Genomic DNA, 19,640 nt, shown 5'->3' on the forward strand with positions numbered 1-19,640 from the left:
CTCACTTGCACAAAGCCATGAGGCACTCTTCAATGATGTCTCTTTGGGCCTTTGTGAATGCACGTCCACGAGACAGCCGGTAGATTGTGTGCAACATGGAGTCAATCATTATGGCACGGTGGTCACTGCCAGCAAAGAGTGGGGCACACTTGGTAATGAGAGGTAACACGGCGGAACACAGGTAACGGTTCAAAGCAAGGGCCATCTCTGTGGTGCTGAAAGCAACCTGTTGAACAGAAAAATCCAATAGTATGGTCATAATCCTGCTCTGCATTTCTCTCCAAGGACCATACACAACTATATGTATACATAGTGTTTATGGCTCACCGTGTCCAGAGAGGCAGCAGCCCTCATGTCAGGCAGAAAGCCCACCTCCAGCACATGGAGCAGGAAATCCTGGTTGTCAATACCATACACTCTGTCCAAGAACAGAACCATGGGAGCCTTGTGATCCGGCACAAAACTAGCTGACATCTTTGGTTCTATGATGCTGTTGTCTAAGAAAACATACAGGAGAAATCATTAACAATATGCAAAATTAAACAAAAGTGAGCTAGTGAGTGAGTTAGTTAAACCTTGATAACTGTGAGTTAGGATACTAACATTATATTCTGTGTTAATTAAAAGAATAAACACTCATTAAAGCCAGCTAACTTCATAAATTCAGTGTGTTCACCTTTTCCAAAAGAAGGAATCTGAACAGGAAGGCTGATGACCCCCACCAGATCCTCAATAGGGACCAGAGACCTCAGGATGGCCCTGATCCTCAGAGCCTCACCTTTACCAGCCTGGATCAACTGTAGAGACAAAAGCTCATTTTTTATGAAGACATTTTCAACTAGATTTGCTATATCTGTATCTTTCTTTCCAGTAGAAGTCCAGTATGGTAGCTACTAAACAGCTTACGTGCATCTCTGGAGCGCAGCGTCCCAGCAAGTCAATGAGGGCAGAGTAGAAAGACATGATGGCATTTCCTAGGTGCACCCTGTTCTCCTCATGCTGCTCCTCTCCTCCAAACCTACCAGAAAAAAGACAGTGGCTTTCTGCTACAGCAACACTTACAAAGCATTCTCTGGTGCCTCATTAAATACCATCAAAAGGCTAAACCAAAGCTGAGAGCTCTTACATGGGAAAGCGTCTGTCTTTCTTGACACTAGGACCGTCCCTCGCAGGGTCCTCTGATATTTTGATGGCTTCCTCTATTGCAGCCAGCAGACCATTACCACCCTCCCCTCTTAGGGCTGGACCAAAACACTCAGGTCTGCGAATGAGAAGACGTACCACCACGTTGGCATTCTCTTCTACGCTCTCTCCTACAAAAGGGAAAGAAAACCATATTAAGTGTTATTAACAAGGGAGAAAAACCTAAACAAAAAGGGTAATATAATTAAATATTGCTTTGAGTAGCAAATGAAAAATCAGACCATTTACAAATACGGCAAAGCGAAGAAAGTCAAGGTATTTCTCTCCGCCACAAGGATTCCAGCCGATGTCAGGGTAGCCTTTAGACAGCAGCATTGGACAGCTCTGAAGTCCACATCCAGCTAAATATTTCACCACCTGGAAAGATATCAGTTTACTTAAAAGATGAAGAATTTTGGAAAAGGCATTTTTGTGAACATTGATTGTATTTTACCATTTCTAGGTCCTGCTCTTGAAGGGCCAATGCCAGCTCATTGTTGTCAATACAAGAGGCAGCAGCCACGTCCAAAGGTGTGGAGCCCCGCATTCCTAGAGAATAGCACAGAATGTCCAGTTTCATCACAGTCCACATGTGAATAAATCATCAAGAATAATGCTGGAACTTGGCAAAGACAATCACCAAGGCCGATGCCACTGTTCTGGAGAAGGTAGCTGAGGTGGTCAAACATAGAGCGCTGATTTTGACGACTAATGCGACAGAAATAGCAGAGAAAACGGCAGCAGTTTGTCACCACTCGAGGGAATCTGATCTCCTGTTGGAAGAAAGCAAGTTACAAGGTAAGTTACATATAATGTCTGTCTTAGTGCTAATCGTGTGCTAGTCTAATTTGTCTATTACCTGGTGGCAATATAAAGCAAGGTCTACCTGTACAATGAGCAGACTTACAGTGCAGTTGAGTAGAATAAAAAATATACCTTTGAGTCCCCACCGCCAAGTACATTAACCATGACCTCCATGACAGTTTCATGCATGCCCAGAGCTCGCATCAAGTTGGGGTGCTGATAGAAAACTTTATTACTCATGATGTTCCTAAAGAAGACAAAAAAATTGTTGTTGAAGTTTGATTTTTGCTCCATGTCCAATTATCAAAGAATTCACTTGTAGCCAAGAACTTCAGAATAATTAAAATACCCGATGCTTTGAATCATAAGCCTCTCCTCTTCTGGACCCATCTGGACAATAAGCAGTGAGCGGATCTGACCCAAGCACTCCAGCAGGTCCATGGTGTCATGAATTGACACTTGGTTGATGGTGTAGGCCTTGGGAAGGGCACGCATGAGCTCACCCAGCCCATCGTACTGCCTGTGAAGAAGGCTGAACATCATACGCACTAGCTCAGGGTTCTGGATAAATGATTCCTGGGCCCAATGGATCATAGTGTGGGAAATAAGCTCCTGCAGTGTGCCTGGTAAACAGTATAAAGCATAAAGAGTTACACAATAGTACAAAAGACAGAGATAACACATCACTGTATTGTCCAAGAACAAAACACATTGGCAAATAAATCCTCTATTTATAATTCATAATAGTAATACGGTAACAGCCATTTTCCTGCCAGTGTAGCTGCTAAACTAGGGGTAAACAATGGTGCTGCTATATGACCAATAAGTACTATCATGCCTAGTGATTTCTGTCACACAATGAATACTTAAATTATGAGTTACGTAGTCTGTGCTATGTGTTCATCGTGGCTACTGATTCTTTTAACTCTTTGATTCGTATTCATATTCTGATATTCTTTTTGTTTGATCACTTAACAAGGCGATTGTGAAATATTTCTACTTTCTCAAAATAAAAGACAGTTTTATTGGAGTTGGAGAGGCTCACTTGGTTTTTTGTCTTCCTGAGGCTCAGGCTCCACCTCTACCTTCTTCTCACGGAAAGTCTTCACCTTTTCCAACAAACGGCGCAGTCGTCCACGGACAGAATTATCCACTTCTTCCTCTTGTTCTTCTTCTTCAATATGAACACCTAAGAGTGAAGTTTTTTATTAAGATACTGTAACTTTTATTTAAAGCTGCCACCCTCAGTGTCAATTCCAAATTTTTGTGTCAACAGACTTGACACTCTGGATGAAGACTCACCGCAGTGTACAAGCAGAGCATTGTGAAACATCAGCATAGCGTTGCGGACTTCATCAGGTACAGGGCACTCTTCATCCTCAGCGCAGTTCTTAAAGTTCATGAGCATGTTGACCTACGCAACAGCAAGTATGCTCATTTAATAAAATTTTTGGAAAGGCAAAATGGCAAATCTAACTTTTGAAAAAAAAATAAATAAATAAAATACAAACTCAGTGACTTAATGACAGTAAATGATTTGTTCTTTGAAGAGTATATTCTGGGTGTACCTGCTCCTGTGGTGGGGAGCGAAACTCGCGGGTCTTGCGGGCCGTCTCGGCTGCACTCATGGTGAAGGCCAGCATAAGTTCATTGTAGCGCTGCCTCTGGTTGGACTGTATCTGGCTGACAAACTGGTCTGAAAAGGCGGTGATGGCCTCGACTCTGTGACGTAGCTCACAGTCACAGAAATACTGCAGTAGAGTACACATCTAAAGGACAAGAGGAAAAGTGAATCACTAATACTATAATAACAGTATCACTGGGAAGAAGCATTTTGTTACTGTATATCCTAAAAGGACCAGTCATACCTGCAGCTTCACAGACTCTGGTAGCTTCATCTGGAAAAGTCCTTGCTCTAGCTGTTCTTCTTTAGTCTCACCAGCTGTCTCTGCTGGTTTATCCTTCTCTGTTTCCTCAGCTCCTTTCTCGCCATTTACTGGCTCTGTCTGATCCACCATTTCTTCATGTGGTATGACGGCTTCTGCATTCTCTAATTCTTCCTCTTCCTCCATTTCTTCCTCCTCCTCCTCCTCACCCAAGCCATCATCCTCATATTCATATTCCTCTTCTTCATCCCCTGCAGCTTCCCGTTCTTCTTCCTTCACCGCTCCTGCTTTTGTCGGTGCTTTTTGTTCCTTCTCTTCATTTGAGTTGGTGTTTTCCTCACCGACTTCTTCTGCTTTTTTTCCACTGAAGACTGTGGGCTCGAGCATCTTCAGAATGTGTGTGACATCTTCGTCATCAAACACGCCCATGATGAGGAGGGTACTGATAAGCTTCAGGATCGGAACAAAGTGAAACTCAACACTGCCTCCCACAGGGTCTCTCATGGCTTGACCTCCATCTTGCACAGCCTCTGTCAGCATGTTCAGGGCCTTGGTCTTCAGCACCTGGAAATTGAAGCAGATTTAAGATTATTAGTGGCTCAAGAGTTCCCTTAAAAGGCCAAACCTGTTCAACCTCACCTGTAAGGGGATGACTGGACTCAGTGTGTAGATGTCTTGATCTGTTCCAACAAACCCAACGGGGGAGAAATGGAGTTTGGGACGCAGGCACGTTGTGAGGCCGACCCCGGGCAAAGCATTAGATCTTTCAATGTACAGAGTGATAGTGCGCGTTTCGTCTGTCATTGGAACAATGAACTCCTTGTTGGTTCCCAGCCGATTCCTCTTGGCAGACTCCAGGTGCATGCTGATGAGCAGGTCGTAGAAGCCACTCCTCATTGGTCCAGGTAGGTAGGTGTTCTCTATGGCGTAGAAGAGCTGGGATTCATCCACATGGCTGCACAGAGCATGAGCCACTCGGTTGTTTCCCAGAGCACAAACTGAGCCGTATAGCTTTAGAGTATGATAGTGAAACTTCAGCAAGTCCATACGTTCAGAGAGCTCCAGGATGTCAATACACCTAGACAATGCAAAGGGGTTTAAATTTGCTAAAAAAACAAAAAAACACGGCAACAATTTTTTGAAATTCCTGTGTCAGATAAATTCAGAGTGCTGCAGCTCTGACCTGTTCTCCTCCGGGATGTGGAGGGCCATCATGGTGAGTGGCTCCTGACACTGTACCACCCAGCCCAGTCTCTCACTAACACGTCCTGTCTCTGGAGCCAGGAAGTGGTTCGGCATTCGGCTCCAGATCACTGGCGTCAACATCTGGACATCCAGTCTAGGAGGGCACTGGGGGACAGGGTTCTTGCGTTCGCTTCGGAACATGGCAGTCGAGATAGGCATTATGTTCTAAAGGAAGACAGTTACACAACAGAGTTGGTAATTTGAAATTGTAAGTCTCGATTTTGAAGATTGATGCAGACTTTTTGTGACTGACCTTGAGCTTGCCAAGCTCGAACTGAATCATATTCTGACTGGAAGGAAGGACAAAGACAGCTGGAAACAGTTTTGTGTTGGGCTCCACCTGCAAAAAGGGAAGTTAAGATGGTTGCACTAAATTATGAGTTTAAGACTGTATAAGGAACTGTATGAATACCAGACTGAAGCTTATCTGACCTGATAAAACGTGTTGATCTCTTTTCCATTAGCAGTGAAAGTCATGAGTCCTGTGTCCAAATCAACAAGACAGCCGATGACAAAATCCTCTTGACTGACTCGGGTCTGCTGGGAGCTGCTGAACTCCCCTCCACAAACCATGTAGCAGTTACTGCGTTTTATACTGAGATAGACAGACAAAAGTGTCATGATTTGATTAATTTTTCAATCTAAACATTGTTTTCAGCACTGACGACTTTGGCATTGTTAGACTATTGAGTCTTGATTGTAAACATCAACAGATCATTGGTTTTATGGGTTTGTCATCTACATTTTTATTTTTCATTCTTCTTTAAAAAGGTAGGCCACATGGTATCAAGTGTGATGCAACTGCCTTTTTTTAGAAAAAAATAAATAAATCATGACATTGCATATATTAACTGAATGTCAGTTATTTTAAATGAAAACACAATGGGTTTTTTTTGTTTCTTTGTCTACAAGAGTAACATACCTGTCATGAATGTTGCCTTTGTCATCACCCACAGTGACTGTTACATTTCGCACTTTGCTCATGTCAAAATGAGGGTCATACTGATGATAGTCAGGCGTGATCCAGCCCACCCACACACCACCGGGCTCCTGCCCCGCAAACACTCGCACTGAATAATAGTACTGGTAAAGGAAGAAGATGGATGGGAAATTAACATCAGTGCAGATTCAGCTGAAGATGATTCAACACATTCAACTTGAAAAATAATGTAATAAAATATTCTATGTTAATTATTGTATCTACTCTACAGAAAGAAAGCTCAAATGAGCAAAGTGTAACCATGATATGGTTATGAATATGTTAACCATACAAATATAAGTCATACTGTAGTGGTGTTGAGGATGATGTCAACGTCATCCCTGTCATCTGGCACCACATCCTCCACTAAGCGGGGCATGGTGGGAACAACAGGGGGTGGAGATATTAATGCAGCCTTCTTAGCCTTGAAAAGGAATCTGTAAAAAAAAACAGCAGCATGTTATCCCAGTTGTAGCCTTCTTAATCCATACAACCTGCAACCTGCACTCTCCATAAATCTACACAAACCCTTTCTTCTTGCTTTTCTCAGTTGAGGCATCCTTCTCATTCTCTCCATTTTTGCTGGCAGGGGTCTCTTTAGGCACAGAGGGTTCTTTCTTGTCCTCCTCCTGCTCTTTGCGAGTCGCTGACTTCTTGAGTATTTCAAAGTCAGAGTCTGGGTCCACCTCTACCACCTCATCCTCAGGGATGGTCAGGGCACGAGTGAGAAGGGTGGTCCCTGCTGGGACTTTGAAGGTCTCATGAAACTCAATTGGCATGCTGAGTCTGAAGAACAGCAGATCTGTGTTGGCATTCTGAGAGCCGAATGTCTTGTGGGTCACTTTGAGACATGGGGCAGTTTCCACCGTCCCATCAACCCGAGACACCTAAAGAATAAATGAAAGTGGGGCTGTTGGTGATCTGAAAATATTCACCCAACTCATAGTGGGGACAAAGAAATATTTAATTCAAACACTGTGGCAAGTAATGCACAATACCTCTACGTGAGGATGTTCAGTAGGCACATTGATGTACTGGGGAAGGCTCTTGCTGAACCACATGGTAATGTCTCTTTTCATGTTGATGGCAAAGGGTTCAAATCCCTCCTGCAGGCCACAGATGGTAAAGTAACGAAGACTGCTGACGTTCTGACCCAAGTTGATCCTGCCGACCTGTGACAGGCCGAGACTGCACACAGGTATGAAGCCTAGGGATGGTTGACACATGCATGAACATGCATCAGAAAAACAGACCCACATATGCTGATCTCCAGTGTCTTTACCTGGGAACTTCATATGATGTCAGTTGTTGCTGTACTTACCCTCTCCTATCTCGATATCCTTAAAGGCCATCTCCGAGCCTGAGTCACTTATCAACATTTCTCCATTGAGAGTAAACATGATGTTCATCTCTGTGAGGTCAATCATACAACCCACCACATCACCAGACTGCCACTGACGACCAAACGGCTCATTTCCCACATGCCAACGTTGAGCCTGAAAGGGAACATTGTAAATTTTAGCGTTTGGTATTACAGAGGCTTTGAAATCCTTCAAAAGCATGTAAACTAAGTCTTGCACATACCTTGAAGCCGTTGAAGACGTATGCCAACTCATCTGCACCAAGTTCAGTGTCAGCACGAACACAAGGCCTGGCCCAGCCCACTCTCATCTCCCCGACTGTCACAGCCTCAAACTCGAAGTACCATTTCCCCTGTGTGATAGCATAAGATTTCTCTGCTCTGAACACTCTGATCTTATTTCCACAGCTGCTTCCTGGTCCATCCCCGCCTACATGAACAGAAAGACAGTAATTATAGAAAAGAATAATAGAAAAGCTTGTAGATTCCATTAAACGTTGCTTTAATCTTGTAGGACTATAGAAAAATATATATTCCTGCCATCCTGCCTGTAGATAGCAGGGCAAACTTACTGCACTCCTGGTCAGGTGGTTCTATGTTGTAACCATATCCGATTAGAGTGCGAACAGCTGCACAGACAGTGTCTCTGTTTGTCTTCTTAGTCTTTTCATCCAGTAGGTTGTAAGGAACCAGACGGGGATTGCGCTTGTTCATTATATCCTACATAAGAAAATAATATCAATATAATAAACTTTGATACCGATTAAAATATCTACACATATATATTATCATCATAGGGACCTCCCCATAAAACAGATGGTGTTACCTGCACAATACTGTATGTCCAGCCCTGGCGAACCCGATCTCTTGCCCACACATTGTGTCCGTTTTCTGCCAGTCTTTCCACTAGAGTGTTCTGATTCGGAGTCAGCTTGACATGGTTGAGGTCCAGAGGGGCTGGCTTATATCCACTAGTCTGCATGTAACTAACAAACAATGCTTTGAGATCAGAATGGGTCCTGGAGAGCCTTTACAAGGCCATTAGCGATATATGCGATATAAGAAATACAGTATTTCACAGATGAAATGCCTTGCAACTCACGTTTTGGGGAGCTTGATCCTTTTCAGATTCTCCTCTGCTTTCTCATCTCCCATTCCCACATGACACCCCAGTGCCAGCAGAGTCCTTTGAAGTGAACCACAGGAGGAATTAAAAATATGAAGAGAGGAAAAAAAAGACAGTGCTGTTGTTTAAGCGAAGGAACTGACTTACTTGAGTGTCTCTCCTGACATTGCTAAATTGTAGTTCTTCTCTGGCTCAGGCAGACTCTGGAAATCTACCAGGCAGGGGTGCAGCTTCTTGTTGTCATCACGAAACTTGACATTGATTTAAAACGAGCAAAGATCTTTTTTAGAAAATTGTTTTTGTACATGACAACATTTTTTATGTGAAGGATGACTTATGCTGAAAACACTCACTGGTCCAAAGGTCCACCCTTGTTCAATGCGAGTAACAGCCCACAACTCATGGCTATTTTCTGCAAGTTTCTCTCGAATGCGCTCCAAATGAGGAGGAAGAACAATCTGAAAGAATAACATATTCAGTGCAGTGTAAGAGATGAAGATGAAAAAAGAGAGATAGGATTAAGAAATAGTACTTTACCTGTATAGTGTCCACAGGGCAGGGAGTGAAGGCTGTATGTGAGAGGGACTGAGTTGGTCCCAACAGGTTGCGGATTCCATCGAAATCATGCTTATACTCCTTGATTGGCTCAATCCGCAAACGGTCCCTGGGTAGCACGGCTTCATAGCATGGAGCATAGCCTGGAGGTGGGAGGAACTTGAAATCCCCATGACGCCCTCCAAGGAGAAATCGCAACCTGTCCGTTGGAGTGGAAACCTGACATTAGCCTCATATGTCATAACTGTACTTTACTTATTAAAAAAACATAGAAAATTATATAATTATGATCAATAAATGTCCTACGTAATGCCTGCAGAGAAGCTGACAACAGGGAAGAACAGGCCGTCCAGGTTGAAGTTCTCAAACATGCCCTGAACAGGATGCCCATTGATACGGAAGGAAATACTGGGCACACTCAGATCCAAACAGCAGCTGACCACGTCCTCTGCTGCCAGGACGTGCTGACTGGGTGAGGCAACATGACGCGGAACACGTCCTGTGGACACATAGAGCAAATGAACTCATGTTTGTCAATATACAAGAAATATTAAGGCGTTTTTCTGTATAACTTGTTGGCATCATGTAGCAAAATGCATTCAAAAGACAAGTTTTTTTTATGTTACCTGACCAGAGATGAATTCCATCAAATCCGTAGGAGTAGAGGTCATCACCGACCCCGTTACCCCCCCAGCCTTCTCCTCCACCTGGGTAAGGACTGAAGCCCTCCGTCAGAGCCCAACCCACACGTAGGTGATATGGCTGAGCTGTAAGGAACGGCTCCGCGTGGTCCACCATCACCTCAAAATACCACTTCTTGTACTGAGTGGATCCTTCACAAGTTCCAAGGAAAATGTTGGGTCTCATGCTGTAGGAGGATTACAAAGCAAATACCTAACTCAGAGCAGGTGTTTGGATAACTGGGCTTCAGCACAGAACAGAGAGCATATCATTTTTTTTCAGCCTGTACTGAAGCTCATACAAAGTGACCTACCTGGTTACATAATTGATAATGTTGGTTTGAAGTAGGAGGTCACGACCCGGTAACAGATTCTCTGTGATGAGATTCTGATTTGACCTTACAGCGACCCCGTTACACACACAGAGAGAGCAGAGCACATCCAAGACCTGACAACAAAAGGGAAACAGGAACACCATGAAGGTCATGTAGCGTCAGATTTGATATATTACTTCGTATATTTTAAATATTAAAGAACATATGAACTGCAATCAACAGACTTTTCAGGTTTTTCCAACATGCTCAGCATGTTAAATGTTCTTGACCTTATGATTGCGTCCATGTTTATCCAGCAGAGAGATGATTGATTTGATGTGATTCTCCTGAATGATATTCAGCACCTCTGGACTCTCAATCAAAACACAATACAACACCTCCAAGATCCCTGTTGTAAAAATGTAAGAGTATAAAAATCTATTTACATTGGCTGCACATGTTTATAAGGCACAATAATACACTATAAATTGTTGCAGGAATATTCTTTTAAATTGCATCATATTACTTTTACATATGTATATTTTATGCTGTTTGTGACAAATCAAATTCAGTTTCAAATGGCAAAAAACAAAAGTGATCATTTATACTAGTGAGCAATACACAAGCTTTCATCATTCAAAGTTATGTTATCAATCTAACATATTTTGGCTTTTGGAGAGAAAAAAACAAGAAGCAAAATTTACACTGTACATTTAAATCCAAATGTCTTAGTTACCTGAAGATGCCTCCAAACGATCCAACTTACTGACCAGCCAGTCGAGGTTATCACAGAACAGGGCACAGTTGGCACGATTACCTCTGATCAAAGAAGCTTCACAAAGGAAGAGCAGCAGAAAAGACTGTTAATGCATCAAAGTCACAAACGAGATAGGGGACTTGGTATCAGGAACATAAATGTTAATCTAAAACCGCCATAAATGCATAGAACAAATCACCAGGCGGGCATACCTAGCAATTCATACAGTAAATTGACTATCTCCTTCCAAGATTCTGCGGCTTCTTCCCCAGCATACTCTGAGAAGTGGGCTGCTGTGTTGTAGACATTGAGCCGATCGACACAGTCCAGGACATGAGTAATCATTCCCTGTTAAAAGCAATACAAATCTTACAGAGAACTGAAATACTAATATTTAATGGAAGTAAATCAACCAAAATATATTTACAACCAAACATGCATCTGTTATAAATTTTAATGATCAGTAGACTGACTTCTTCCTGAAAGAGGTTCTGTCTGTTCTTGAGGGAGCGAAGCTTGAACTGTTTATCCTCGTGCTCCAGCTCCTCTTCGGGGGGTCGGAAGTAGAAAATTAGGTCCTGCAGGGAGAGAACCACTGAATCCATGGGCAGAGATGGGGGGTTGGCAGATTTGTTTTTCCCACTCAGAGCATCGAGACCTCTGGAGACATGAAAAGAAAATGATGAGAAAACCAGGCTGGATCTAAAGAATTATGGGTATCAACAAAGATTTGTATGAAATACAACTGAAGTAGTGCTACTTGATGAACTGGTTGAAGAGGCCTGTTGTGCTGTAAATCATTCGAGCAGCTTGAGACTCTTCGGTCTGAGATCGAGCCACAGTGAGCGCATCATCCATGTGACCTTCTTTATGTAGTATGGCCTGAAGATTGAACACAGGTGCTCTTATTACACATGTATATATTGTTGTTACTGTTTCTCCAGCAATTAGTGGTGATTTATATTTGCATCAAGTGTAATTCTGCTTTACCTTTCTCTTTAGAGGACCCAGACGGGCAGATTTGGCATCAACAGCAGCATATGTAAGCCAGAGGCCGGATGAAACATGTTGTACGAAGCACATGGACTCTCCATACTTAATCTCAGGTGTGCCCATGCCTTCAACATCTCGCTTCTGGGTCACTTCAATTTTCTCCTGTGGTTTCAATAAAAATGTTGAGAATGTCAAGAATCTCTATACCTCACAATTAGCTCTCAAACACAGTTGTGGCACAGTTGACTTTGCACGACAATGACCTTTGATATTCTGAAGCAGAAGGCTGACATCTTGGAATTTGCCTTCTCCGCATCCACCAACAGAAGTCCTTTCTCCTCATCCAGACAGAGGTATCTTCCTGTCGTTATGTGACGTATGCGGAAAGACTGGCCCCATTTAATGTGACCTCCACTCCAACTACCAACAGGGATAAATGAATGAGCATCAGCATACTGTAAATCCGACACACTGGACCTTTAAATGCAAGAAATCAAGAATCTCACCCGATACGTAGTGGCTCAAGTCTCCATAAAGATCGAGCATGACTGCATACAGCCCCTCCTTCATAATGAGCAACTCTGAAAAAAAAACCAACACGCAAGTGAATGATGTGCAACACGTATCAGGAAATTTAAGGTTGACAAACTGCCCCCTTCCAGCCAGCCAATGGTTTAATTTATGGCTTTACACATTTGTCACTTATTCCCTCATTATGTAGTAATGCAAACTGCAAGCACTCTGAAAAAAGTCCTCTGTGGTGTGTTCAAGAACCTTATGACCCTATGATCGCAAGACACACAGCACCAAGAGCGCGCTTTATAATGCAGGAAACATACAGAAAAACATGTGGTATGCTTTGGGGAATGGTTGCAAGTAACATAAAGTGTAAAACTTAAACAACCAAAATCTGTTGGTACAGTAATCTACTGGTATATTGGTCACCTGCGCTGGTCGTCCCCTGGGTCAGCTGCTGGGATTGCCAAACACTCGTCCATGTGACCATGGAACAGCCTGATCACATACCCTCCGGTCAGAAAACCTGGAGGAAAATAGTCAAACTACTAGGAGAGTGTACAATTTTATGGACAAAACTGACTTTTATTTTCATCAGCAAGATCACAGACCTTCAGCTAGTTCACATCCAGACATCACAGGGGTCATGGTCCACAGTGTTTGCATGAAGGACGCATCTACCATCAAGTCACCACTGGCATAGGACAGATGCTGAAAAGAGCGCAGGTGGTTATACCGGTAAGATTAACTGACAACAAATTGTCAGTTATGGTGCACTTAAATAAAGCCATGTTTACCAGGTAGCGCTCTGAAGAAACACTGACGAGAATGAGGTCATCTCCCACCCTGACCTTCTCGCCTTCAGACCTTTGTTTGGAGGCTGGATGGATTGTCCACCAGCAGGCCTCTCCTGTGGTGGACAAATAGATTTAGAATACAGAAATCAACATTGACACGTGTGGGAGATATTGTGTTTAAAGTTCAGGGCCACCTGTCGAGTCTTCCTGCAAGCCCACATCAAAAGCCAACTTGTCTGTCAGTGAGCGCGAAGTAGTCAAACAGCTCAAATACTGCAGCACAAAGAGAGGGATAAAAAGTTAGTGTAATGAGATGACAAACATTTCAGAGAATAAGAGATTGTGGGTAGATCTGCTGCTTTGAGGAACGAGATAGAGCCACATATTTGACTATAAATGTGCTTACCATGCTGGAGTGAGTGTGTTTCAGGAGGATGGCGTGTCCATACAGCAGGGTTCGATGACCCCCACCCTGTGATGACTGGGAGAAGGGGGCAGAAGCAGAGTCAGTTTAATGTACAATGGATGAAAGGAGGTTCATATTTGAAGTTGTCACTTTGAACAATTGAAAAAATAAAAACCACAGCCATGTTACTAGCTTACTATTGTAAAACCAAGCAAGGGGACAGTGAAACTCAGAACAGTTGAGGCAAATGAGCAAAACAAAGTTGCATTCTACCACTGAGAAAAGTTATGAAGAACATCCAAAAATAACTACTATTTCTTTTTAGATCATCATTAGTGTTTGTCATGTTCTTTGTATATTATTGTTATTTATCCATTTGAAGGTTGTACTAATGAGGTTGTGAAAGGTAGCTGCAATGCAGTTATGACACAAACTTTCAGCATGAAGCAGTGGACAGAAATTTTGTGAGACAGTGACAATAAAGACAGTGCAAACATACCCACTTGTCCAGATCGACAGCCTACGGCAGGTGAGAGAGTGTAGGAGCATGTGGCGTCAAGTCAAAAAAGAAAAGAAGCAGCACAAAGATTCAGTTGTTGAATGATAAAATACATTGCATTTGTTTACTGTATATATCCCCTGGAAAAGAGGCAACGTGTGAGTCGTACCTCATCCACAGAGGTGTTGGACAGCATCTCCTGTAATGCTCGTACTGACAGGGACTGCTCCAAAATGAAGCAGCAGATAGCGAGGTCTGGGGGGACATTCTGAAACACAGAATAATCATAAAACCAGGTGATTAGTAGCAACTGCAGTTCTTTGAAAATTCTATAAAATACATTAGGCACCATGTCCTTTCACTACCTGAGCATTTGAGGTGGTCTCAAGGAAACACAGACGATTGCCAAACCCTTCACAGGACAGACACAGCTTGATCTGTTCCTTCAGAATAGATGCAGTACACTGCAGCACCACCTGATCATCCTACAAAGACAAAACAAGTCCAAAGTGAAGGAGGGTTTTTTCGGGGGCATTAGCAAGAGGACTGAATTGTAACAGAGATTCACTAGCATGACCTGACCCAACCTGGACATAATGACATCTATTACACTTTTTGCAGCCTCTTCTGAAGACAAAAAACGCTTTTGACAACTTTCTGCACATCTGTTGTACTGTAGCACTCTGCAAGTCCTGTACACAGACTTTGATGTGATCGGTGGAGGTCCCCTTTAATTAATTCTGCAAAGCTTAGATTACATTATGCCTCTTACATTTCATGGGTAAGTATTAATGATCAACCAATGTGTTTTTTACAGGGCTGACACCGATACAGAGAGTTAGTAATCAAGAAGACCAATAAAACCACACATTTGCAATAAAAATTTAAATCTGGGAGTCAAATTGTGTAATAACCAGCAATGGAATGTTCAAGTATTTTACTTAAGTTTGATATTGAGGTATTTGTACTTTACTTGAGTGTTTCTATTTTCAGCTACTTTATACTTCCACTCCACAAAATGTTTAAAGCATTGCACGTTTTACTACATTACATTTAGTTGATAATTTTAGTTACTATGCAGATTCAGATTATTTTATTTCATCACGAACAAACAAACACTGATTCCGATATTTGGAAAAATGCAGAATATCAGATCAGATTACCGGCCAGGCCATCCCTAGTAAATATATCAAACATGCCATTTATGAGTCTAATAGGCCAAATCCATAAGACCCATATTGCCTCTATATTTGCAAGGGGTGGCATTACAAAATAAACTAAGCTAGAGGTGGTTGCATACCAAGGAGGCAGTTAAGGAACACAGCTAGTGAAAATGACCTTTCTGATTTTTTTTGTCCAAAAAACCTTTAGAAAGACAACGCTGTGGCATACATAGGTAATATAAACTTGGGACAATTCATAAAGAACAGAAACCTGTAAAAGATCTGTTTCCTTAAACAACTCTAACCCTAACCTTCACTTGTGTTTGTCTGTTAATATAGTTCTCTGTCTGTCACCAGCACAGCTCTAATCCCCCCACCCCTCTGGCTTTATGACACCAGTCACTCCCCCACCCAGCTCTCTATTTCAGGCTGCTGCACCTGCTGTTCACACAACCCATTTGGGAAAGCAACAGATATTCAGGATTTGATGGCCAGGGAAAAAAAAAATGGCCTACATTGCACTTACTCGATAATGCAATTAGTCGGCTTGCTGAGGAGAGGAACATTTACAAATTCACTTTGAGTCTCCTCAGCTCAAAACTTCATGCTCAGCTGTTTGCGTTTTTATCTGCCAAAGATTCTGGTTCACTCGTGTCCTTAAATAAAGGCACATGCCAGTTACAAATATAATTTCAGTCAAGAGTTATATTTTTATGTATTTCTATTCAGTCGGTTGAGGAAGAACGTTTATATCATGAATTATTTTGAAAGGTTCAAGTGGTTTTTAAGTTAATTTTGTTTTGATGATGGATTCAAGTTGTAGGTATTCTGAAAACCGTCTCCCAACTCTCACTTCTGTTTAAGGTCTGAAGTGATTGTTGTGGAAAAGATGGTGAACTTGGTAAATTGATATTTCTTCATTTAAACAGGTATATACAAAGTTAAAATTCTGCAGTGTGAACACTCTGATGCATAGTGCTGGCTGCACTATGCATCAGAGTGTTCACACTGCAGAATTTGGCATAAACAGGCTGTTAACACATTTAAATTTACATCCAAGTGTGTCCAATTTAGATTAGAAACATGTGCAATGATGAGGGAAACACGCAAACAAAACAAGGCTAGACCTCGTGCACTCTATTTTCAAGTTAAAGCTGCAATACAGTGAAGCAGTTCTACCCAAAGGTCCACTAGATGTTTAGTTGAAAAAATTAATTTTCTAAATTATTAATTATTCTTCATAATATGAGCAAGGCGGGCAGAGTGACACTTCAATTAAGGCAGCATTCAATCCTGCCCCCTGCGCTGCATGCTTTAGATGTTTACCTGCTCCAACTCACCTGATTCAAATGATCAGCTCGTCATTAAGCTCTGCTTGAGCTTGATAACGACCCAATCATTTAAGAGAATTTGTATTGTGTCTATGTGGTGTAAAAGGGAGTTGATGCAGTCTGTTTTTGCTTAATCAGTCTCATGTCATGTCGGCTACAGAAATATCTATCCTATATAGTAGACATGAAAATCAAGTCAGAAGTTTACTATCAGCAAAATATTGAAGACCCTTGAACAAATTGACATTACTAGCATAGCATACGACATAAGTACGTACTAAGTTTCTGTCACCTGCTGTTCCTGAGTTACTGTGTGCAGAAGAATGTGTCTACAGGCAGACACACCAACTGACTGACAGACAGCCTCACTGAAAGACAGATCCAATCATGACGACATGAGACTAACAGCTGGGTGTTTATCCAACTTCCACCAGTTTTTGTAGGATTGGCCCTGTAAGAACTATTATAAAGAACTCTGACAAAATGTTTTGAAACCAGCATCTGATAATCAACACTGTTAGTAATACTTCAGTAGTAGAGTGACCACATGGACTGAAGTAAGCAGGTGCTGAAATGGGGCAAGCTTTGAACCTGTTAATCCTCACACAGTAAATATAGAACTCGGCTGAGTTCAGGGTGAACAGCAACAGACTGACAATAACTTTATGACACATTGTTAACATATTTCACTTTAGCGCTGTTACAAACCATTACACGATGACAACCAAAAATGTTTTATAAGTATGTAGCTGCGAGAAACAATTGTAGTGAATGTTTCTTTAAGCAAAAGGACTGCCGTCACACTTCAGGATGTACAACTTACAATCAAGTGGCTACAAGGAACTGAGCTTCAAGTGATACTTAGAATGCAGTCTATAGATAATCAGCATCTGGCTTATGCTAACATCAGGACTAAGGTTACCATCGTCTAGAGAAACTCAAGTGACACTACGTGGAACATCTACAATAGCTGAGTATCAGCGCTGTCTATCCAAATAGAAAGTGTTACACACAGTAGACTGCTTGCAAGGCCACAATGCCCTTCTGCAGGCTTGGCACAGATATGGGGAAATCCGATAGCTTAGCTGTGAGTAAACATCAAAAATAAACCGTTTGAACTAAATACATCACTATAACATTATAACATAACAAAAATCAATTTAGTGAAAATAAAAAAGAACTTGAACTGAAATCCCTGATAGCAAGATATTGATATTGAAAGTACATGTAGCCTAAATCACAAATTGGCACTGTGGTAGAAGAAGACCTGAGAACAAAATGACACCCTGTGGATTCATCTCACACACCCATATTTCATTTGGTGTATTTGAGCGAGTAAGTCCTTTAATAATCACAAATCAAACAAAAGTTTGGGACACTGCAACCTGTCAGATGTAATTTATTTCTAAAATAAAAAACAAAAAAAGGGAGGTGGAGATGGGTGATGATTCCTCATGAGATAAAGGACTTAATCTGTAATATAATCAAGCAACAAACAGGCGCATCAAGAGGGAGCAGGAGGACTAAGAATTTTTGCTTAAGTTTACCAACCATATCAGCATTATTCTGCTTTTGCAATATTCCCATTAAACCTGTAAGCTTGGTACAATTGAGTCCAATAGTTAACAATACCATTCACTATTAATGAAGTTTTCTTCTCTGTGACAAAACAGTAACACATCCAGTACCCATGGGATATAAATAGATAACAATGGCGACAAAACCAGCCACCTGTCCTTGTCAATCTGTGCTCAGTCTATGTAAAGAAAGTAACCCAACACACCAAATGTTTGTATATATTACAAGGCGACAATTCACTGTACAAAAAGCTAATTCTTTTTCACTGTTGACTGAATAAGCTCAGGTATAGTTGGAAACTACATGAGAAGAGGCAGACAGCATCACTTACTGTGCGCAGGAACTGAATCTCTTCCTCTCCATCTGCACCTTCTGCCATCTTCCCAAGACATTAAAAGCAAAGCCTTGAGAGAAATGGGAAAAGGTTTGTCACAGTTCTGTAACTCCTCCTGGTGCCTAGATGCCCACTACATTAGGCAAGACAAAGTTGGTGAAGGCTTCTGAAGGGCACTGTGTGTCCTGTGCCTCTCTCTGACTGTGCTGTGAGGCAGAGGGATTGACTGTTCATTCCTGCTCATTACAACATCATAAAGAGGTGGAGTCAGCTGACAATGCTGAACAAGCAATTCAGATGTTCCAAGGCTCTAGTATCTTGTTTTGCACTATGGTGTTACATTTAAAATGATCAGATTACTTTTACATTAAAGTAAGACATTAAAGGGAGAACTCTCATAATACCATTTTCTATTACTTTATACTGCCACTCCACTACAGTTTGGAGAAAGATATTACAGTTTTTACTCACTACATTTCTTTGATAACTCATTCTGATTATCAGAAAAATGCTGATTATGGGATCTGATAATTGTCCAGGCAGGTGGCCTAATCAGTCACCCATTGTTTACTGTATATACATACCGGTACAAATATATAAATATGATTTGCTTTTGCTTGTGCTTTTGATACTTCAGTACATTTTTTGCCAGAAAAATTGCTTTTGATACTTAAGTTAATTTAATATTAAATACTTGATTTTTCAGCATTAAATGCGAAAAATATATAGGTCAAATATTAAGGCTATGCAAAATGCATGGGTGTACATTCGCTAGCGAAATAAAAAAAGTCATATTAAGCCTGAAAATCTAAATCTACCTGAGGCGAACTTGAGCCTTAAGTTAATGTAAATTAGCCCCTGTAGGATCTGCTGCTTCTGCGCCAGCAACTTCCCTGCACTCTCTGCCAAGACAAACATGAAAAAAGCTTAGAGGAATGTAGGCATATCCAAAACAACAACAACAAAAAAGGAAACATAACATAAAAGTAAATTCAATCTACTAACAATAACCAACGTTAGCTGTAGCTTCACAGTTAGCTACATCTTTAGCTAGCCAGGCGACCTTTAGCCCATTTAACTACAATGTGAAATTGAATGTGTTCAATAAAGGCTTCTCCGACCTAAATTACTGAAT

The 19,640-nt window shown here is 41.6% G+C and overlaps 1 protein-coding gene across 1 annotated transcript in view; it reads right to left on the bottom strand.

Annotated features, from left to right (window-relative positions):
• LOC141006892 (ryanodine receptor 1-like) overlaps positions 1-18,561 on the bottom strand; it is a 49,264-nt gene extending 30,703 nt beyond the window's left edge. The window contains exons 1-52 of the mRNA XM_073479187.1: positions 18,503-18,561; positions 14,465-14,584; positions 14,269-14,367; positions 13,601-13,675; positions 13,389-13,467; positions 13,195-13,307; positions 13,009-13,108; positions 12,827-12,923; positions 12,388-12,462; positions 12,145-12,301; positions 11,879-12,043; positions 11,649-11,770; positions 11,362-11,548; positions 11,101-11,236; positions 10,868-10,963; positions 10,422-10,540; positions 10,132-10,265; positions 9,764-10,005; positions 9,444-9,636; positions 9,120-9,336; positions 8,936-9,040; positions 8,730-8,833; positions 8,559-8,642; positions 8,283-8,442; positions 8,034-8,176; positions 7,953-7,972; positions 7,681-7,871; positions 7,418-7,592; positions 7,095-7,303; positions 6,625-6,983; positions 6,404-6,533; positions 6,040-6,200; positions 5,550-5,712; positions 5,371-5,457; positions 5,056-5,282; positions 4,512-4,950; positions 4,238-4,436; positions 4,023-4,123; positions 3,855-3,971; positions 3,555-3,755; positions 3,289-3,400; positions 3,032-3,175; positions 2,336-2,609; positions 2,119-2,233; positions 1,823-1,955; positions 1,637-1,731; positions 1,425-1,560; positions 1,127-1,313; positions 907-1,018; positions 677-797; positions 328-497; positions 6-226 (exon numbers count right to left, since the gene is read on the bottom strand). Of these exons, the coding sequence (XP_073335288.1) occupies positions 6-226; positions 328-497; positions 677-797; positions 907-1,018; positions 1,127-1,313; positions 1,425-1,560; positions 1,637-1,731; positions 1,823-1,955; positions 2,119-2,233; positions 2,336-2,609; positions 3,032-3,175; positions 3,289-3,400; positions 3,555-3,755; positions 3,855-3,971; positions 4,023-4,123; positions 4,238-4,436; positions 4,512-4,950; positions 5,056-5,282; positions 5,371-5,457; positions 5,550-5,712; positions 6,040-6,200; positions 6,404-6,533; positions 6,625-6,983; positions 7,095-7,303; positions 7,418-7,592; positions 7,681-7,871; positions 7,953-7,972; positions 8,034-8,176; positions 8,283-8,442; positions 8,559-8,642; positions 8,730-8,833; positions 8,936-9,040; positions 9,120-9,336; positions 9,444-9,636; positions 9,764-10,005; positions 10,132-10,265; positions 10,422-10,540; positions 10,868-10,963; positions 11,101-11,236; positions 11,362-11,548; positions 11,649-11,770; positions 11,879-12,043; positions 12,145-12,301; positions 12,388-12,462; positions 12,827-12,923; positions 13,009-13,108; positions 13,195-13,307; positions 13,389-13,467; positions 13,601-13,675; positions 14,269-14,367; positions 14,465-14,584; positions 18,503-18,550 (7,769 nt within the window). The 5' untranslated portion in view covers positions 18,551-18,561. The remainder of the gene's footprint in view (positions 1-5; positions 227-327; positions 498-676; positions 798-906; positions 1,019-1,126; positions 1,314-1,424; positions 1,561-1,636; positions 1,732-1,822; positions 1,956-2,118; positions 2,234-2,335; positions 2,610-3,031; positions 3,176-3,288; positions 3,401-3,554; positions 3,756-3,854; positions 3,972-4,022; positions 4,124-4,237; positions 4,437-4,511; positions 4,951-5,055; positions 5,283-5,370; positions 5,458-5,549; positions 5,713-6,039; positions 6,201-6,403; positions 6,534-6,624; positions 6,984-7,094; positions 7,304-7,417; positions 7,593-7,680; positions 7,872-7,952; positions 7,973-8,033; positions 8,177-8,282; positions 8,443-8,558; positions 8,643-8,729; positions 8,834-8,935; positions 9,041-9,119; positions 9,337-9,443; positions 9,637-9,763; positions 10,006-10,131; positions 10,266-10,421; positions 10,541-10,867; positions 10,964-11,100; positions 11,237-11,361; positions 11,549-11,648; positions 11,771-11,878; positions 12,044-12,144; positions 12,302-12,387; positions 12,463-12,826; positions 12,924-13,008; positions 13,109-13,194; positions 13,308-13,388; positions 13,468-13,600; positions 13,676-14,268; positions 14,368-14,464; positions 14,585-18,502) is intronic.
• Positions 18,562-19,640: the final 1,079 nt, after the last annotated feature.

The sequence above is a fragment of the Pagrus major genome, chromosome 13 (assembly GCF_040436345.1).
Source record: "Pagrus major chromosome 13, Pma_NU_1.0".
NCBI lineage: Eukaryota > Metazoa > Chordata > Actinopteri > Spariformes > Sparidae > Pagrus > Pagrus major.